Genomic DNA, 20,963 nt, shown 5'->3' with positions numbered 1-20,963 from the left:
TCCTTAATCTTGTTATCTGTATTATTTCCGGGTCAGTTTGATTGATTTTTCTCTTCATTATGGGTCCTGTTTTCTTCTTTGCATGCCTGGTTATTTTTTATTGACTGTTGGACGTGGTGAATTTTATCCTCTTGGGTACTGCATATTTTAATATGCCTGTAAATATTCTTGAACTTTGTTTTGGGACGTAGTTAGGTTACTTGACAATAGTTTGATCCTTTTTGGTCTTATTTTTAAGCTTTCTAGGCAAGGCTGATATAGCATTTAGTCTAGGATTAATTTTTCTTCATTACCAAGGTAAAACTTTTCTGAATATTCTGTCCAAATCCTTGTGAAATATGTGGTTTCCTCCTATGATTTTTGGGAACAGGAATTGTTTCTGGTCCTGTGTGATACACAGATATTGTTTCCTTCAATTTTTTCAGGTATGTTTTTCCCTGGCCTCAGGTAGTTTCCTCACATTCATGTGATGATTAGTACTCAGATGAACACTTGGCAGGGTGGTTAGGGAGCCCCCATATATAGATCTCCACTGTTCTCTTTCTTTGTAGCTCCTTCCTCTTTCATACACTAAACTATGAACTCCAGCCTCTTTGGCCTCCTCAGACTATCAGCTCATCTCTTCAAGTGAGGAAGACCTCTGGGCTCTGCCTGAGCTCCTCTTCTTTGTACTGTGGCCTGAAAATTATCTCCGGACAGTAAACTAGGGCAGATGTAGGCCCTCGTTTGCTTCTTCTCTCTCAGGGATCATTGTCCTTCATTGCCAGAAGTCCAATGTCTTGAAGACTGTTGTTTTATATATTCTGTGCTTTTTTAGTTGTTTCAGGTGGGAAGGTAAATATGATCCATGTTACTCCATCTTGGCCAGAAGCAGAAGTCCTCTCAGAATAAAACTTCTACATTTCATACTCATTTCTGCCTTGGGGAAATTAAGTGGATCTGGCCTTATTTTTTCACTTCATTATCCTCCTTTTCAGAGCTTTGCAAGTAGTTCTTCTAGGAAATGAATTCAATATTTATTGTCTTCCATGTGCTCTTGCTATATATTAGTTGCCAGAATGAATAGGCTTGGTCCCTGCACCAGATAGGGTTCATGTCTAGTGAGGGAGGCAGACAAGATTCTTGTTGCTATAATTAAAAGTAACACACGTTTTGAAATATCTAAGATACTACCATAATGTAGAGTGACGTACATTGTGTTAAACATGATAAATAATCAAGCATTAGAATTAATGGCCATTTGCTGACATTTGTAAATTCTGTCTCCTAACTATGACCAGGTTGTCCACCCTTTTCCTGGACATCTGTAATTCTCCCGTTAAAGGGGTAGGATTGTATCTGGGGTCTTGGTTCCCCATTCTCCTGGATTTGTCTCCTTTCCATATGACCTTTTCTTTCTACCTGAGCTCTGGTCTGTTGTTAGATCTGATTTCATTTTTCTCTTTTACATTCTCTAGTATAAGAGTGGTAAAAACTGAAATATAAAAAATTAATTGCTTTTTTCTCTAGGTGGATGAGTTTTTCAGTGAGTTTGTGTGTTTTCAAAAGTAAAATTTAATTGGTTGTTGGGAAGGGAAGGTTAAGGGTAGCAGAAGACCACAATTGTAATTCATGAATTTCACCTGCATTTTCCCAAAGGAACTCTGGATGATGAATGAGGTCAGCTATCCTTTGATTTGTTTGGGTTAAGTTCAGGGTTGCTAGTGTCATCTAATAATCCTCCTCTTTCTGTGACTGAGCAGTAGGAAGATGTGAGTAATTCCAGTGTCTGCTGATTGGTTCAGGTGTGTAGAGCATTGCCTGAAAAGTGAAAGCTTGATCAAGCTAGCCAGAGCTCCAGGGATGGGATTTTTCTTTTATCCTAGTCAGCTGTTGTGCCCAGAACCTTTCTTGGAAAGGTAGCCTCTGTTTAGATAACTGTTAGCCCATGTGATCTATCTGGTGTTTGTGGAAGCTCTGGATATTCCTGCTCTCCTCAAGGAGCTCATTGATGTAATTTCAGGCACTGTATCCTCACTCAAGAGAACATGCTGTTGGGCTTCCCTAGTGGCGCAGTGGTTGGGAGTCCGCCTGCCGATGCAGGGGACACGGGTTTGTGCCCTGGTCCGGGAAGATCCCACATGCCGCAGAGCGGCTGGGCCCGTGAGCCATGGCCGCTGGGCCTGAGCGTCCGGAGCCTGTGCTCCACAGCGGGAGAGGCCACAACAGTGAGAGGCCCGCGTACCGCAAAAAAAAAAAAAAAAAAAAAAAAAAGAGAACATGCTGTCTTGCCCTGTGTGGCATCTTACAAGACGTGCTGCTGTGTCAGTTTTTAAGCTTCTGGTTCCAGATGTCTCTAGCAGACCTACTTTTTCTCAGATGCTTGGCCAGCTTACATGTATGAATAGCCTTTCTGTCCTGCAGTGGCTGTGAGAAGCTCTGAGCGTTTGAGAGTTAACCAGCACTTACTGAGCAAGCCGTCTGTGTGGCACTGATTATTTACAGAGATTATACAAGAGATTCTGTCGACCTCAAAGGTACTTACAGTACAGGGGGAAATAGTATAGGTGAAGTCAGTGGCCCATTTAGGAGGACCACAAAAGAAAATTAAAGGATAAGCAAAACAGTTAGTGTTTTGAGTTCTGTTTCTTCAGACCTGTCTGTTGGGAATGGTGGCTTGAGTGACCAAGCAGCTGGAATCCCACCAGCTGCTTATGGACATGTTCTATTTTGAGATCAACTGTGTGGTTTGGGAAGGATGTATAATCATTTTCAACAAATGCTCATTGAGCATGCAGAGTATCATGGTAGGCACAGGGCATACCGTGACTATAAAATTATATCCTCACCTCCTAAGGAACTGCTCATATTTGGAAAGGCAGGACATATTTAAGATTTTTAAAATCTTAATAATATATAAGTCTTCATAAAAGAAAAGCATAGTCATCAACATTTAGTAGAAATATATACTAAACTACTAACCCCTCTGGGTGGTGGGGCTGTGGCGGGAAAGAGGAAGGATCTTCACTTCTTACTATATACATTTCTATATATATAGTAAGAAATTTTTACCAAGCACTAATGCTGCCTTTTTGGTGTTATTTCTTTATCGGTTAAAAAAGTGATAGAGACTAGTAGATTATACACATAATGTTAGCCTTGAATATCTCTGTGTGATAGAATTATGAATGATTTATATTTTCTTTATTGTATCTATTATTGTACACATTTTCTATAATGGATGTATATTATTTTAAAAATAGAGAAGAAAGTTGAAAACCAAAACTCAAAAGCACCTACAATAATTATTATAGCTGCATTTCAATATGATTACCATATTTTGGATATAATATACCAGCTTTCCCATTTTTGTCTCCTCACTCACCACATCTCTATTAAGGTTGTTCTATTATTATTAATACTATTATTGTTGTTGTTATTATTAAATAAAAAGGCGAAACAAGGGCATTTACTCTTGCTTCTGTCCCTTGTCATTTTGGGTGAGTTAGCCTAGAAGCAGAAGGAATCCAGCTATTAGCTATTCAGCTGTACTGTGAAGGCTGCTTAGAAAAATTTTAACTGTGCTGATTGGGTTACAGTTATATCTGTCATTGTGGGCTGTGATCTCTTGTTTTAAAATATCCTAAGAATACTTTCTATATCTTTATATTTAGTTCTGTTGGAGAAAGCAAGTAGATTATCCCATCTCCCCATCTGGTGCGGTGAAGAAAACTCATCTGCTTGGCTTACTTTGTATGAGAGAGAATTAAAATTTCCAACTTATTTGTAATTCAGGTTAAGTGGTTAAATACTATCTCGTCCAAATTTTGTTCCAGGAATTCATATCCCCTTATAATTATAAACATAATTACTTTGAAAGTAGTAGTGTTCTGTATTATTTAAAGAAGTCAAAGATTGAAGAGGGGATGTCATTTCTAAATTGAGGTTTTTTTCCCCTTATAGCATGTGTTTGATGATCTCAGTGGCTCAGTATCCTTGTCCTGGGTTGGAGATACCACTGGGGTAAGTAATGTTTTGAGTCTGTTGATTCAACCTAACAAGAAGATGGTGTAGATTTGGGGAGTTTAAGTGCTAAATGTTTTACCTTTTGAAATTGTCTCCAACCTCAATTGTAGAAAATGCATGTTTGCTGGACAGACTTTCAGAAAGCTGTGGTCGATTTTGTTTTGCTTTAGGACTAGGAACATCTTGTGACCACCTTCTTCCATAATAGGAAGATAAACACCTTTTTAGTCCTTGGTGGCTGCTTGGCATCAAGATGAGCAAGAAGAAGAAAGAGGAAAGAGAGTGCTATGTGTGAAAAGGGAGACTTACAGTACTTGAGGAAACTTCTGTGTGGAAGCGGAAAACTGCACATTACACATCTTGGCATTTGTCCTCCGAACTGTATTGTTCCGGTGTCCTTTCCCACAGTTAATGTTGAAGGATTGTAGTGCCCATGGGCTTATCGCTGTTAGCTCCATCTTTTGTCCCTTCCCCTACCACAGAGGAGGTACTGCCAGGATTGGGGGAATGGGAGAGTCAATAAGCTCCCCCTTATCCATCCTACTATGTAGCCCATCTCCTAGTAGGAGGGATGCTGAGGATTCATTGGCCTCAAGTCTTGAATCAGGGCTTGGCATTACCTGTGTCGGTTATTACCCTGCCTGACAACGTCAGGGACCATAGCTCATGCCCCTCTAGTATTCCAGTAATGTGTGTATCAGAGCACAGAGGCACGTGATGGCTGTATCAAGAGCTGAAAGAAATATAATTTTGGCACTGAAGAGTAAGTTATAAATTGATTAATTTTTAATTAATTCCTGGTAGAATTTCTTTAAGCATGTCTCGTTTTCTTCTAAAATTTGAGTTGTTCCCTATTTCCCATGATTTATCCATTTATCTAAGACAGTTGCTGTCTCCAGGATTTGTTATATGGCTATCTGAGACTCCCTAGCCTATTGTTCTAATCTGTCACAATCTTACCTTCGTGCATATTTTTCTCTAGAAAAAATGCTTATTTAAAAAGTTGATTTCATGGAGAACTAACAGCCGGGAGAAGAAGAAAAGAACAGATGTGACATAGTGACTTCTATTAGAGCATCCACCCTGTTCTAGCCTCTGTAAGCAGAGAGATGATTCTTGCTTGAGAATATCTTACAATAATGTGAATACAAAATAGTTAAATCCTTCCTTTACTGTAATGTGGAGTTGATTAGCTCTGTCTCACTGCTTCAAGTGTAGGCGATGAGACCATCTCAACAAAATGAGTTGAGATTTTGAATCATTGTAAGCCCTAATCACTTGGTCCTTCTTGGTTTTCAGATATAGTATTACAATGTAGGCTACTACGAAGCAGGGCTACTGGCAATCGTTCAGATGGTCAGTTGTTGCAAGCATGCAATTGGACTGTGTTTCTTACTGACCACATGCTTTGTCTCTCCAGATCATTCTCGTCTTGACTACATTCCATGTACCACTGGTAATTATGACTTTCGGACAGTCCAAGCTATATCGAAGGTGAGATGCCTAGCATATGATTGGGGCATTTGACTGAGTAATGCATTGTGAATGTAAGTTCTGTGCTTTTCTAGACATGATGGGATCCAACAGTTGATTTAAAAGATCTTCTGGCCATCTTAAATTTTCACCAGACTGTCACAGTCAGCACACTTTTTAATATCTAACTACTTAGCAACCTGAAGAAGTATGAAAAGGGATCTAGTTCCAAGGAAATTAGGTTGACCTGACTGAGTGGCAGAACAGTAAAGGAAGATGAAGGAAGTATCTATAGGGGTGTATGCATATTAATTTAAACGGATATTTGTGGGGAGGTAGCATATCGTTTAACCATCTTTCTATTTATTGTGAGCAAAATTGGTTTTATACTCCTGAAGTTACAATACTTACTGTATCTTCCAAGTGAATTTTTTTTTTTTTTTTTTTGGCCATGCCGCGCAGCTTGCAGAATCTTAGTTCCCCGACCAGGGATCAACCCCAGGCCGCCACAGTGAGAGCGTGGAATCCTAACCATTGGACTTCCAGGGAATTCCCCTAAGTGAATATTTTTTTTTATCTAACATTTTAAGCCCCAAACAGATTGTTTTTAGATCAGGAGGAGGTTCTCAGGTCAGACCTACCAAAGTGCCTGGTAATGATTGTGGTAATGTATGTTCTGGAACCATAGTCTGTACTGTGACATTCACAAAGCTTTAGAGTTATCTTCTCAAAGGTACAGCTTGGGGGCTTCCCTGGTGGTGCAGTGGTTAAGAATCTACCTGCCAGTGCCGGGGACACGGGTTCAAGCCCTGGTCTGGGAAGATCTCACATGCAGCGGAGCAGCTAAGCCTGTACGCCACAACTACTGAGCCTGTGCTCTAGAGCCCATGAGCCACAACTGCTGAGCCTGCATGCTGCAACTACTGAAGCCCGTGCTCCTGGAGTCCGTGCTCCGCAACAAGAGAAGCCACCACAATGAGAAGCCCACGCACTGCAATGAAGAGTAGCCCCTGCTCGCCGCAACTAGAGAAAGGCCACATGCAGCAGTGAAGACCCAACACAGCCAAAAATAAAAAATTAATTAATTAATTAATTTTTTAAAAGTATAGTTTGGTTAAAGAGTAGGGTTCTTTTCCTTACCCATAAGATTCAAAACCAGCTAATATCCAGAAGTTGTTGATTGTCTTCCCAGTCATTTGTTTCTATCCCATTTTTCCCCTAGAAACCTAAAGAAATTTGACATTTCAGCAGATGACATAGAAATTACCCTCAGGGCCAAAGGATCTCCCAGGAGCCATCATACTTTCTCAGGGTTCTTTTTTGATTGTTGGTCTTGGCCAAGGTGGAAGTGAAACTCTGAGATAGATCAGCCCAACCTCCCTTCCCCAATTGGTGACCCATGACTGCTGCTCCTGAGCCTGGAGATGGTGCTCTCTGCCCTTTAACACAGTGACTTTAGCTTAAAAATAGGCCAAGAAGGAATTGCCATCTTGGAATTGTTGTACGCTCCATGAAGGCAGGTTCTTGACTAACTTGGGGTTCTCTAGCAACTAGCCAAATGTCTGACACATAGCAAGCAGGCAGTACATATTAATTGAATGAATGAATGGCTTGCCTTCTCTAATAATTCTTAGACTAATAATATTTTTTATTTGTTTGATAAAGGTTGACAATGTATTATAGAATCCTAGTTCTAGAAGGGCTATAATTTATAGGTGACTTTGTTTATTAAGTTAGAACAGTAGTTGAACTATTTCAGACATATGAAAAGTTTCCTGTTTTAGAAGGGAAAAAATGCATTAAAATTTTTGTAACTTTAATAACTCTTTCCATTTTAAAAAAAAAATTGCTGTTGTAAAACCTTTCTTTATGATACAATTTTTCTTACCAATGCACCTTTCATTAAAAAAAAGCAGGGCTTCCCTGGTGGTGCAGTGGTTGAGAATCCACCTGCCAATGCAGGGGACACGGGTTCCAGCCCTGGTCGGGGAAGATCCCACATGCTGCAGAGCAACTAAGCCCCTCTGCCACAACTACTGAGCCCACGTGCCGCAACTACTGAAGCCCGTGCGCCTAGAGCCCGTGCTCTGCAACAAGAGAAGCCACGGCAACGAGAAGCCTGCACACCGCAATGAAGACCCAACACAGCCAAAAATAAAATAAATAAAATAAATTAATTTTTTTAAAAGCAATATAACCATATTATAAAACATTTGGAAATTTTAAAAGAAAGAAAAAATTCACCCTAAAGTCAAGTAATCTTATTTACAGTTTATTATCTTGATTTTTCCCCTATAATGTTATACCATATGGCTAGATAGTCTTAGGAAGCAACATGGTATAGTGTAAAGTTGCCAAATTTTATTGGCATATAGGCCTGGGATTGGATCTCAGCATTGTCATTTGTGAGCAGAATGAACTTGGGCCAGTCATTTAGCCTCCCTGAGTCTTTTTGGACGTCTGTAAAAGAAAGATGATAATAGCGGCCATCTTAGAGCTGCTGCGAGTTACACTTTGCGGTGCCTGGCACGGAGTAAGAACTTGGTGCTCTTAGCTGGTACCGTGCCAACGGCCAGATATGGCATGTAGCCAGCATGTACTGGCACTGGGGTACAGTTTTTTAAATGAATTGAAAGCCTTCCGAACCAGCTGATAAAAAGTGCCTGACACCAGGTGCCTCCATGGCTTCTACAGATGCACACCGCCCCCCACCCCTGCCAACATGCAGGTGTTAGTAACACTTGGCATTGCAAACTATAACCATTCTGATTGGTCAGTGCTCGTACCATGATACTTGTCATATTTCCTCTGCTAGTAACCCATCATTTTTGTTAGATTGAAAGAATTTATTTAATCATTATTCTCTTGGACAATTAGGTCGTAGCTAATTTTTTCACTATTGTTAATACCGCTGTAATCAATATCACATATGTCACAGAAGATGCCTATTTCCAGTTTATTTTTTGGTAGCAAATGAAAACCTCCTCTCTGATCTCTACATGTTTTGAAGCCTTTACTAAACTCCTTCTCTTGGTTGAACTATCTCCTAAATCTGTTGCTTAAGCCATTTTTTTGCTTGCCTTCTGAATTCACTTTTTAGTCTCTGTAGTGCTCTTTAATCATGTGGCTAGAACTGGACCTGGCAGACCTGCGTCATACCCGTGGGGAGTGAAATGTGTTTTCACGACTTCTTTTCCTATTCTTTTGCTTTTCAGTGTCCTGCTTACTTTGAGACAAACCCAAGCAAAACAAAATGGTATCACTATGTTACTGTTTAAATACCTACCACCATCTGACTCAGCCCTTTTCCATCCTATATTTGTCTAGTCTTGTGAGAAACCACTAACATACAGTTTACCAGAGAGTAATCCTATTTATTTCTGGTATACTATCATGTTACTAAGGTTCTTTTTCTTCATTTTGCACAGCGGGTTGTTTGCTTGGTTGGTCGGTTTTACAAAGGTCATTTTGAATATTAATTACTTCCTCCCTGCTGTGAAGTGAAAACTCTTCCAGAGTTTAGGTGGAAACTGTAAATATGCCTTGTTGCCTCTCCAGTTGGGCTGGCCTGTCCTGGCCTGGTCTGAAGTGACTCATGTTGTTGGACACACCAGCCAAGAGGCACATGTTGCTTCAGAAATGGGAAAGGGAGGGAGCAGTTTGATCGAAATGAGTCCTGAATATGCTGAGCTTGCCTAACTGAGGAATAAAATAAAAGCCTGTTGAAACTACTCTGAAGATTCTTCTGTTTTTCACAGCTTTAATGATTGTATTATTTATTGGATTATCTTTCTCTGCTACATCTTATGTAGTCAAAGGTTCATTTGGGATTCAAGTAGAAGGCAGCTAATCACATGCCACCTGCCGTGAGTAGTACTGCATGGAGGCGCACACAAGGAGAAGGAAGTTGTCTCTGTTACCTGTGCCGAGTTGGAGCATACTTCAATAGTCAGGTTGTGAAAGAGGATTGTTGAAAGATTTGGGAAGTAAAGTCCCTAGGCATTAGTGTTTGGGTAGAATTGAATAATATATTAATATCTTCAATTAAAAGGAATCATTTGAATAGTATAAATTTTGATTCTCTGTTAGGGAATATTAATTCATATAATAGATTATAAAGTACATTTGCCTCTCACGTGCAAATATGAAGTTAAAAAGGAAATAACTAGCTACAGTTAAGATGATAATTTGATTTTTGGCAACTAAAAGATGTTTTGCACCTTTTTGTTTTATGGCGCCTTGAGTCTAACCTTTCATTTTAAGATTAGCTACTTAGTAAAGCACATGTAAGCATTATGTACAGCAAAATTCTGTACCAAATTACCAGAAAACTGCTGGGCTATTGTGATTATTTTGGAAATTAATAAGGGAATCTCTGAGAGATTTCACATTAAAGTTTATTCCATAGTCAATGTAAGTTTTTCAGGATGTTACTTGAGGTTTTAAAAAGAAGGATAACTTGGGCTTCCCTGGTGGCGCAGTGGTTGAGAGTCCGCCTGCCGATGCAGGGGACACGGGTTCGTGCCCTGGTCTGGGAAGATCCCACATGCCGCGGAGCGGCTGGGCCCGTGAGCCGTGGCCGCTGAGCCTGTGCGTCCAGAGCCTGTGCTCCACAACAGTAGAGGCCACAACAGTGAGAGGCCCGCGTACCGCAAAAAAAAAAAAAAAAAAAAAAAAATTGTCTCAGGTTTGGGGCTGAGAGTTAAGAGAACTGGACTGTAGTTTCAATTTTGCCCTTAATTAACTGGCTGACTTTTGATGAATTGCTTCCCCTTGAACCTCCTCATGTGTGAAATGAGGGAGTTGGACAAGGTGTTCTCTTCAGTCCCTTGTATCTCTCATGTTCTGTGGTTCTGTGATTCTTTCTTTGTTGAGGCTGCTGCCAAAATTGTACCATCTTTTAAGTCATATATACTATCAGTGAAGACCACTGTATACTGCATTTATCACTGGGCAGCTAACTTGCAGTACATAGTGGTCATCACTCATGGACATTGAAACTTAATGAATATTAAGATGTAGCATTATATATCGTAACAGAACTGTGTATAGAATTAAACCTGTCAGAATTAAACAGCTACTGACTTTTTTTTCTTTTATTTTTTGAAATCTAAACGGAATTTAATACCTCTCAAAGATATTGTTGGAATGAACTTTTGGGAAAAGCTTTACCAACCCAGGAGTTGAGATTATCTTTGTCTTCCCTAGCTGAGTGCTGCATGCATTAAGAGACTTGTGCTTAGGGATGGTGACTTTGGTGGGGGACTTAACTTACAGCTTTATTGTGAGTACTATGCCTTGGTAGATTAGTTAGAAAGCCTTTGGCTACATTTACCAGAGATCCCAACTCAAACTAGCTTAAATAATAAGGGAATTCATGGCTCATAACTAAATACAGAGGAAGGATGGGTTTCAGGGTCGATTCAATCCAGGGTCATAGGTTCTGCTTCTCTGGAATTCCAGAATTACCTCAGCAGTACTATCCACTTATGTTGGCTTCATCTTCAAGTTGTGTTCTCATTGTATCAGAATGCTTACAGCACTTTTTTGTTTTGCATTCACATATTACAACATGGGGGTTTCTCAACCTTGTGCTGTTGACATTTGGGGCCAGATAATTCTTTGTTTATGGGACTGTCCTGTGCATTGTAGGACACCCTAGCAACACCCCAGGCCTCTACCTCCTAGATGCCAGTAGCACCTCAACCCTGAGTTATGATCATGAAAAATGTCTCCAGACATTACCAAATGTTTACTTGGTGGGGTTGGGGGATGGGGCAAAAATACCCTGGTTAAGAACCACTGATCTAAAGGAAGACAGATCATTTCATTAGGTGGTTGTCTTAAATGTGTTTCCTAATAGACCCCAATTCCCCCCTTTTGCCTTACTGGCTCAGCCTGGATCACCCCCTCATTCCTGACCCCATCACCCATGAGGGGTTGGAACTTCTTTCCACTAATCAGGCCCACCACTGGAGGTACGGGTAGAATCAACTTCCCTGAAGCTGTGACCTCTTGAGGAGGGTGAGTGCTTCAGTAAAGTCGGCGTGAGTGATGGAAGCTGGGTGGGAACCCAACAGTGCCCGTGACCTCTGCATTCTAAATTTGTCTTTTTTTTCTTCCTCTCAGTGAGGACTATGGAAAGAACTTTAAGGATATTACAAATCTCATCAATAATACCTTCATTCGGACTGAATTTGGCATGGCTATTGGTCCTGAGAACTCTGGGAAGGTGAGACTCATTCATACATATACAAAGCTGTGCATGAAACCATATGTAGGACTGTCATATGTTGATATTTGAATGATCCAGTGATATACAGCAATATATTTAGTTTACTATTACTGTGTTTTAAAAATTAAACATGATTTAATACTGATCACAAAAGAATGGAATTTAGCACACAGCTTTTTTTGGACCCTGTCCAAGAGGCACCAAAATTCTTCATAATTATGTGATGGTTATTTAGCATTATAAGGTATACATCTTTAGACAACATTTTAGTCTCTGGGGAAATGGGCTAATCTCAAACTGACCAGGCTCAACTTCATAGATATAATGTACTGGCTCAATTCAGGACAGTATTTTTTGATAAGACTAATATTTGAGGAGTAGAGTGTACCAATTAATCTGTTTTTATAACTCTTCTTACTTTTGGAACTAAAATTTTCTTAACAAATGTCTGGTGAAAATGGTGCAAGAACTTCCTGTACTTTCATAGTATTATACCCTGATGCTGAACTTTCTTCTCCCTAATCAGGTGATTTTAACAGCAGAGGTTTCAGGAGGAAGTCATGGAGGAAGAATCTTCAGATCATCAGATTTTGCAAAGAACTTTGTTCAGACCAATCTCCCTTTTCATCCTCTGACTCAGATGATGTATAGTCCTCAGAATTCTGATTATCTTTTAGCTCTCAGCACTGAAGTAAGTTTAGTTGAAGAGCTTGTCTTGCCTTTTGCATTTTTATAGTCTCAAAATATACTGTCTTAAAACGACCCTGTAGGTAATGCTTTTTATGTTGGACTGTTTTCTAGTGACTTCTTAGGGTATGAAGTATGTATTTTTTGCATTTTTTCCTATATCATAAAGGGCACAATTTTCATGTGCTATCTATTCCAGATAAGTATGATGTCTAGTTGTCATTACAGTTTTTTAAAATTGAACAGATATGTGCTGTTGGAGTAATGAACTAGAAAACAGTTTAATGTAATCCTTCTTGTTCTACAGGGGACAAGCATAAATTGTCAAACTCCTAATGTTGTTATTGTTCCTTTCCTGTGGCCAAACCACATCTTTATAATTTTTTTGTTTAGGTCCTTGGTATAAAAACCTATTGATTTCTGTCTTTGACACCCATGTATTAAATATCCAGAGTCTTAAATCCCTGCACCCTCTACCACGTTCCTATACTCTCCCCAGAAACCAGTGTCCCTCCCTGTCCCTCCTACCTCTCTTCTGAAAGTTCCCTGAGGAGCAGCTCAGCTTTTCCTTTCCTGGAGGATCAGTCTCCTGTATCATGAATGTTAAGGGCCCAGAGTGGCTGAGTTGCTAGACTATGATAGTCATAATTGCACTCTATATTTATGTGGCTGTCTCTCCTCTTACTGCTTAGAGTGTGGTCTAATGACCAGCATCATCAGATAGAAACCCTTGGGAGGCTGGTTTAAGATACAAATTCCTCGGCCCCAATCCAGATATAGTATGTTGGTGACTTCTGGTTGCGAGGTTGGTAGTGTTTTTAACAAGCTCCCCAGCTGAGCCTGCACACTAAAATTTGAGAGCTGTTGCCGTAATGACCATTGTGGGGACAGAAATAGGATTATCGAATATAGACAAGTTGGGCTGAACAAACAGATGGCATGAAGTGGAGGAGAAGGGCACTTGGAAGAGAGGTCTGGGTTCTGGGCCTTTTGTGGGCAGATCTTTGAGTTGAGGTGAGGCTGGAGGACTCAAGGAAGGTCAGAGTTAAGCTTAGTCAAAGGAGGCCAGAGGAAGGAAACTCACCTTCTGGGTAGGCTTTAGATCTTAAAGCAACAATTCCTGGGAATTGGCTTTCAGCAGCTTGAGCTGAAGGCCCTTCAAGGGAACAAAGAGACTCCCATAGGAATGGACAGAACCATTGATCTGCCTTTGCCCACCCCATCTTAGTTATCAAGTATCTTAAGCTTATTAAACCAGGCTGTCCTCAGGAAGAGGCAGGCACAATCTGCCTTTATACCTGAAATTGCTTCCCATTAAGGGTAAGTTTGAAGTACACATAATCAGGGTGGAGAAGATGGGCCAATTTGTACTAAAGTGCAAATAGGTGATACCAGACCCTTTCCTGTTTCTGAGCAGAATTAGGTAGATTAGGAATGCTGGGAGGTGAACATTACTAGAGGAGGAAAAGTTAAAGAAGAATGGTGGGTGAGAGTGGAGGAGCACTGAAGGTAATTCTGCCTAGATCAGCACCATTTAATTTCAGCTGTACCGGGACACCTCCATCCCACCTCCACTGAATCTGGGCCCACTAGGCTCGTGTTGCCAGTGTAACTGAAATTGTCAGTCTCTGCTGCACTTGAAAGTATTGACCAATCCTTCCACTTGCTTGGCTTCTGTGACATCATTCCCTTTGGTTTTTTCCTACCTTCTAATGGTTGCTTCTTAGTCTCTTTTTTAAACTCCTTTCAACCTCCCCTTAAATCCCTGCTCATTTTACTCTGAACAGTCTCTTCCACTCTTACCATTTTACTACCACTGTAATGTGTAAGAGTCTCAAATCCCTGTCTCTGGTCCTGGCTTCTTCCTAGGGCTGCAGATGCCTATCTTGCTGTCCCCTGGGTATCTCTAGCTAGATGTCCCACAGGTCCCTCAAACTCAATCTAAAGCTGACGTCTTCCTTGCTGTGTCTCAGACATGTTGTTCTTCCCTTCATCCTTATGCTGGCTAAAGATTCCACAGTGCTGCTTTCCCCTCACACAGAATCCCAGAGTGTTCATCTTTCTCTCTCTCTCTCTCTCCCTTTCTCTCTCTCTCTCTCTCTCTCTCTCTCTCTCACACACACACACACACACACACACACACACACACACACTCCGCCCTGCCCTACAGGAAAAGCCATCCAGTTCTACGGACTCCAGCATCTAAATTCTTCCTGAGCCTCCTCCTCCCAGCCGTGGTGTCAGGACTCACTAACTCTTAATGAATTAATGTGGCAGTTAGTCGCTGCTTTTCCTGCTTCTAGTTTGAACCCTCTGAAATCCATCTTTCCCACTGTCGTCCAAGTATTCCTCTTAAAAAAGTAAAACTAGTTGTGTCATTCACCTACTTCAAGTACCTCATATAAAAGAAAGACCAGATTCCTCAGCATGGCATAGAAGGAGTGCACCCCCAACCCAGCACTGGCTTCTCCTGTCTTCACCTTGGAATGTGTGCTCCACCTGTGTCTGAAGGCTTTAGCTCCCTGCATACACTGAGATGTTTCATCACCTCTCTGCCTTTGCTTGTGCTAGTCTGTCTTTGTGCAGTGATATCTCATCTCCCATTTGCCTTCTTTTGGCTACACTGCTCATCATTTAAGACTCAGCTATCTTCTTCACAAACCATCTCTGATGCAGTGTCCCTCCTTTCCCTGCTTTTACCCCAGAGACCATATTTCCATAACGCTTACCACATGTATTGAACTTTCTTGTGTGCACCCCTTGTTAAACTGTGAGCTCCTTGAGAACAGGGAGTGTGTTGTATTCATCTTTGTATCCCCAGTGCAACGTCTGGTATGGTGCCTGGCACACAGTAGGCACTTCATAAGCATTTGTTATTCTGAACTTGCAAGACCCCAAAGGGGCCCCCATAAACCGTGTATGTGTCTGTGGAGCTCAGGAAGCTTGGATGGAATTTCAGTGTGTGTTTTTACTGTCCTGAATGATTGGATATGAGTTAGTAGAGGTCATACAAGCAGCTGCACAGGATAAAGCTGGAATTTTGATAAGTCATTTATAATCTTTCAGAATGGCCTGTGGGTGTCCAAGAATTTTGGGGGAAAATGGGAAGAAATCCACAAAGCAGTATGTTTGGCCAAATGGTGAGTAACAGAACATTCCATCTGTGCAGGGCCCTAAACCTTTCCTTACGGTGCTGCCAGAAGTCACAGGAATAAATATTGAGCACTTACTATGTGCCGAGTACTCTTCAGGGTGCCATGAGGGATATGAGAGAGGGGTATGCCACAGACCTTGACCTGGAGGAGCTTCTGATTCTTCTGGGAAAGAAGACTTAGTCTCACTAAGTTTTAGAATGTAAAGTATAAAACAAGGCACATTACTGAGTAGCTGCTGCCTGCAAATGGTTGATTTTATGTAAGTGGTGACATCAGTTGCAAGAGCATAAAGTACAGTGTTGATTTGGGGACTTACAGACTTCTCTGCACACAGAGATCTCCTCTAGAGATCCATTTCAGTTAGGTGGAATGTAGTGAGACATCAGGAAGAAAGCTCAAAGAGCTTCCCGACTGCCAGAGTCACACTGTCCATGCACCAAAATCCATTCACTTCTCTCGGTGCCCCTCCCCAACCCCGGCTTACAGACGATGGAGTGGAGGAGGCTCCTACTTGGGAGTCATGTCACCTTTGTTCTCACCTGGATTGGCTGCTAGTCGAGGCTTAACCTCTCTGGGCTTTAGTTTGTTCCTTCTGTGAAAGGAGAATTGTTTGGGGAATTTGGGGGACTGTTGAGCAAGAATTATGAGTCTTCATACCTCCAGAACTCTGATTAGGCTCAGACCCTTGTTTAGAGCCGCTTTCTTCTTTCTCTTTGACTAATTTCAGCAAGTTTGTTGATCTGGTTTCCCAGTTGATAGCAGGTTGCTGCCAGAGGTGGGGCATGTGAGTGTGAACAGCAGGCACAGGCCAGCCTGAGAGTCCACTGCCTGGGAGCCACATGGAGGCAGGAGAACTCTCAGAGTAGGCAGAGACAGAGAACACAACGGGATGAAAGGATTTAGTGCTGCGTCAAGAGAGCACACAGGTCTCAGTAACTTCCAATAGGAACACTGTGTTACCATTTCATACGGTTGATGTTGATGACGATGGTCCGTAATCCCAAGGAAGAGTTCACTATTTAATGTCCTCTACTTAGGGAGATACGGAAATGTGTAATATAGACATTGCCAAGTATGTCTACCAAAATAAACTATTAAAAATGGTGCTTAAGTAAAGCATCCTTTTTTAGAAAATGCTGGTTAAATTAGGTTTTTACAACACCACTATGGTACACATGCCACATCTGCTTTCATTTTATGTATTTTAATTAATTGTGTTTATATCTTATATGGTCTTATCAGGAAGGAATTTTTAAACTAACTAAGTTAACAAATTATTTCGCTCCTGATAGACCTAAAATATGTAAGGTGTGTTCAAATAAGACTATAATAATTTTGATCATTAAAACTCACCTTTACATCTGTATATCAAATCAGCACAGTGTACGCTTTAAATATCTTACAATTTTATTTGTCAATTATACCTCAGTAAAGCTAAAAGAAATAAATAGAAAACTCATCTTTAAAACTAAAAAGTTATTTTAAAGTGGTATTTTATTTTGTATCCTATACAAGATTTTTTACTTTTGTAACTTGTTTCTCTGCATGATGTCTAAATATAAGATCTGGGCTGCTGGTAACTATTTACTCACCTTTTAGATCTTTGGTTTCTAGGAAGTTACAATCTATAAAGTTCTGAAAGAACATGCTCAGACCCAGCACCCTTTTTTAATTGAGTTACAGTTGATTTACAATATTATATTAGTTTCAGGTGTATACCATAGTGATTCAAAATTTTTATAGATTATATTCCATTTATAGTTTAAAAACATTGGCTGTATTCTCTGTGCTGTACAACATATCCTTGTAGCTTATTTATTTCATACATAGTAGTTTGTGCCTCTTAATCTCCCACCCCTATCTTGCCCCTCCCCTCCTCTCTCTCCCCGTTGGTAACCACTAGTTTGTCCTCTGTGTCTGAGACCCAGCACCTTTTGCTGGTGCTAATCTATAAGTACTATCAAGGTCTGAATCTAGTTCTTTGGAAACTCCCTTTCCAAGTTAGAATTTAAATAATTCAACCTCTGACCTAGTTGTCTATTTGAGGTGAAAGAACTAAATTATTTAGTTCATGCAAAGCATTGAACTAGGTTCTAAGGGGAGACAACAAAGCATAAAACTTAGTACCTGCCCTGAAGAACTCAGTAGTGTAGTAGGAGAGATAAGGCAAACACTATGCAATTAAAATAGCCAAACAGGAGACAAAGGAGTGCCAAGTGGCTGACACAGAGTAGCACAGGGCTCTCGCACAGGGTTTCTCAACCTCAGCACTAATGATGTTTGGACTGGACAGTTCTTTGTTGCAGGGGGAAAAGCCTGAGCATTGCAGGATGTTTAGCAGCATCCCTGGCCTTTCCCCACTAAACAGTTGTAACAATCCCCCTCCCCCAGTTGTGACAACCAAGAATGTCCCTTGGGAGCAAAATCGCCCCTGGTTGAGAACCACTGCTCTAGAAGTTTGCACCAAAGAAGGCTTCCAGTTAGAGTGACAGGGAACGCTTCATGGAAGAGTTAGATTTTAACCTGGAGCCTGAAGATTGTGAGGGTAAATTTGGTCACACGAGAGAAAAGTGTTTTAAGAAGGAAATAATATGAGCAAATGCAAGAGGCAGGTTTGGAGAGTGTAAGGAGACCAGTTTGACCGGCTGGAAGAGTTCACATAAAGAAGTAGTGGCGTGTGGAAAATGCCTGGGGCCAGACTGTGGGAACCTTGATGTGAGGCTGTGAAAGAATCGGTGTACAGCATCCAAGAAGGCTGTTTTGGCTAGTACCCATAGGTGACCCTTATTAGACCTGCTTGGAACTAAGTGACTAAGGTTGATGCAGTCTGTTAGCAGTCTTGAACTGTGTCTTTTCTCTGTCTTTGCCTCATTGTAGGGGATCAGAAAACACCATCTTCTTTACCACCTATGTGAATGGCTCCTGCAGTAAGTATATTTTAGTCCCAGAAAAGAGTGTCCTGGTGTCCATTCATGGTAGAATATTCTGGGTTGTAAGAGGTAGAAGCATCAAAGATGTTTCCATTCTCTTGTTACTTTAATAGCTAAAGATAGCTAGCTGTTAGTGATTTTTAAAATCTTGAAAGTACAAACAACCAAGTACTGTACTCTACCTCGATCAAATAAAAAATGCAGCCTATACACAGAGACAGTATACTTAATTTTAGCAGTGTATTTACATAAAGTAAATATGAGGCTACAAACAATAACAAATTGAAATGCATAGTGATTTCTGCCAAAGAACATGGATTGTGTTTGTGTTGGTGGAAGCCGCTGGCTTTCCAATCAGCGGCACAGTTTCGAAGCTGAAAGCATAATCTTTCATTTATTCATTCAGCAGACTCATTTCATTTATCCATTCATTTGAGCACCTGCAGTAGTATGCTAAACACCATTCTCAGGACGGCGAGAGTGAGACACCCAAGGCCTGCTCTTATGGAGCCTCAGTTCAAGTAGGGATGTTGGATGATCAACAGGAAAACCGAAACTCAAACAAGACAGCTTAAAATACAATAAGATAATTGCAAACTGTGTCATGAAGAAAGTAAAGCAGGATGCTGTGGTGTTTTTATGCAACACTGTATTGGAATTAAGTAAACTCTGTCTTTCTGTCCAATATAAAACCTCACGTGTATAAAGATAAAACCCAACTGTGAACTTCCTATGTCTAATTCTATATCCTTTTATATTGTTAACCTGATTAACATGCATAGGATTAAAAATTCTTTTGCTATAAAACTAAGAACAATTCTAAAACAATTGTTTTGAACTAGAGGCTCACAAGTAAGTGAAATTTTTAATTAATATTTTGTCTTGTTTAAGAAGCTGACCTTGGGGCACTGGAATTACGGAGAACTTCAGACTTGGGAAGAAGCTTCAAAACCATTGGTGTGAAAATCTACTCATTTGGTCTTGGGGGACGTTTCCTTTTTGCCTCTGTGATGGCTGATAAGGTGGGTGTTTGCCTCTTCTCTATGGGTTCTGATATTTCTGTAAATATGCCTCAAATCGATAGCTTTTACTACATGTACTGATGGAGTTTCTTGCCTCTTGCAATATTTAATAAATTATGCCTCAAATAGGTAGCCTTTACTACATGTACTGATGGAGTTACTTGCCCTTTGCATATTTAATATCACTGTAAGATTTGGGGGTGATTCTTTTTATAGAGGCTGATTGACTCTTCTGGGCTCCTCTGTACTTTGGCCTATGTCACCAACAATTCTGGTGTCTGTTTTGGGATATGTAGATCCAGTGTTTGTGCTTTACTCAGACATGGATTCTGAAAAAAGCAATCTACTTGCTTATTATTCAATAAAGATAATGGAAATATGTAACATTAATTGAGTACCTGCTATATACTAGGTATATAGGTTCTGGGAATATAGCAGTGAACAAAACAGATATATGTCCTGCTCTCAGAGTTTCTATTCAAGTAGGGAGATATATACTAAACTGATAAATATGATATAATATCAGGTAACAATTAAAGCTGTGAAGAAACCTAAAGCAGAGTGAATACATAGAAAGAGGCAGGAATTGGAGCAGCGCTGTTTTATTTACTTACTTATTTACTTATTTAGCTACGTGGGATCTACACTGTGGTGCACAGGCTTCTCTCTAGTTGTGGCACGCGGGCTCTAGTGCATGTGGGCTCTGTAGTTTGCAGCACACGGGCTCAGTAGTTGCGGCGCACAGGCTTAGTTGACCCGTGGCCTGTGGGATCTTAGTTCCCTGACCAGGGATCGAACCCGCATCCCCGGCATTGGAAGGTGGATTCTTAACCACTGGACCACCAGGGACGTCTCAGAGCAGCACTGTTTTAGATAGGGTGGTTTGGATGGGCTCTCTGAGACCTGACTGAAGTGAGAGCACAGCCGTGTGGACATCTAGGCTGAGGAAGCAGTGAGTGCAAAGACCCTCAGGCTGGAGTATGCTTGGAATACTGAAGAAAAGTGAGAAGAGCAGCATGGCTGGAGCATAGGGAAGGGTGGTCCAGAGATGGGCAGCCAGTGGCCAGATCGCACAGGGCCTTTGTAGGTTGTGATTAAGACCTTGGCTTCCATTCTTCACGTGTTGCGAAGCTTTGTAAAGGTTGCAAGCAGGGGAATGGTGTAACTGGCCTTCTCTTCTGACAGAATAGGTGTACGTAGAGTAGCCTCATGGGGCAGGAATGGAAGCAGCAGGAGCAGTAGTGAGAGAGATGGTACGTTGGACCAGGCTGTTAACAGTGGATGAGGGGAGACATGGTAAGATTGTGGACATATTTTTAAGTGTATCACCAATAGTGTTTGCTGATGGATTAGATGCGGATTGTGACAGAATAAGATGAACCAAGGATAACTTTAGAGTCTTTGGCTTGAGCAACTGGATGAATGGTGGTGCCATTTACTGAGACGGCAAAAACTG

At 40.9% G+C, this 20,963-nt stretch overlaps 1 protein-coding gene across 2 annotated transcripts in view; it reads left to right on the top strand.

The window, feature by feature from the left end:
• Positions 1 to 20,963, top strand: part of SORT1 (sortilin 1) — a 66,722-nt gene that overhangs the window by 25,759 nt on the left and 20,000 nt on the right. For both annotated transcript variants that reach the window (XM_079698178.1, XM_079698177.1), the window contains exons 2-8: positions 3,943 to 4,002; positions 5,426 to 5,499; positions 11,608 to 11,710; positions 12,240 to 12,404; positions 15,467 to 15,540; positions 18,433 to 18,482; positions 19,377 to 19,507. In XM_079698178.1, coding sequence (XP_079554304.1) covers positions 3,943 to 4,002; positions 5,426 to 5,499; positions 11,608 to 11,710; positions 12,240 to 12,404; positions 15,467 to 15,540; positions 18,433 to 18,482; positions 19,377 to 19,507 — 657 coding nt within the window. The remainder of the gene's footprint in view (positions 1 to 3,942; positions 4,003 to 5,425; positions 5,500 to 11,607; positions 11,711 to 12,239; positions 12,405 to 15,466; positions 15,541 to 18,432; positions 18,483 to 19,376; positions 19,508 to 20,963) is intronic.

This window comes from Hyperoodon ampullatus, assembly GCF_949752795.1.
Source record: "Hyperoodon ampullatus genome assembly, chromosome: 2".
NCBI classification, from domain to species: domain Eukaryota; kingdom Metazoa; phylum Chordata; class Mammalia; order Artiodactyla; family Ziphiidae; genus Hyperoodon; species Hyperoodon ampullatus.
This window is presented reverse-complemented; position numbering and strand designations above follow the sequence as displayed.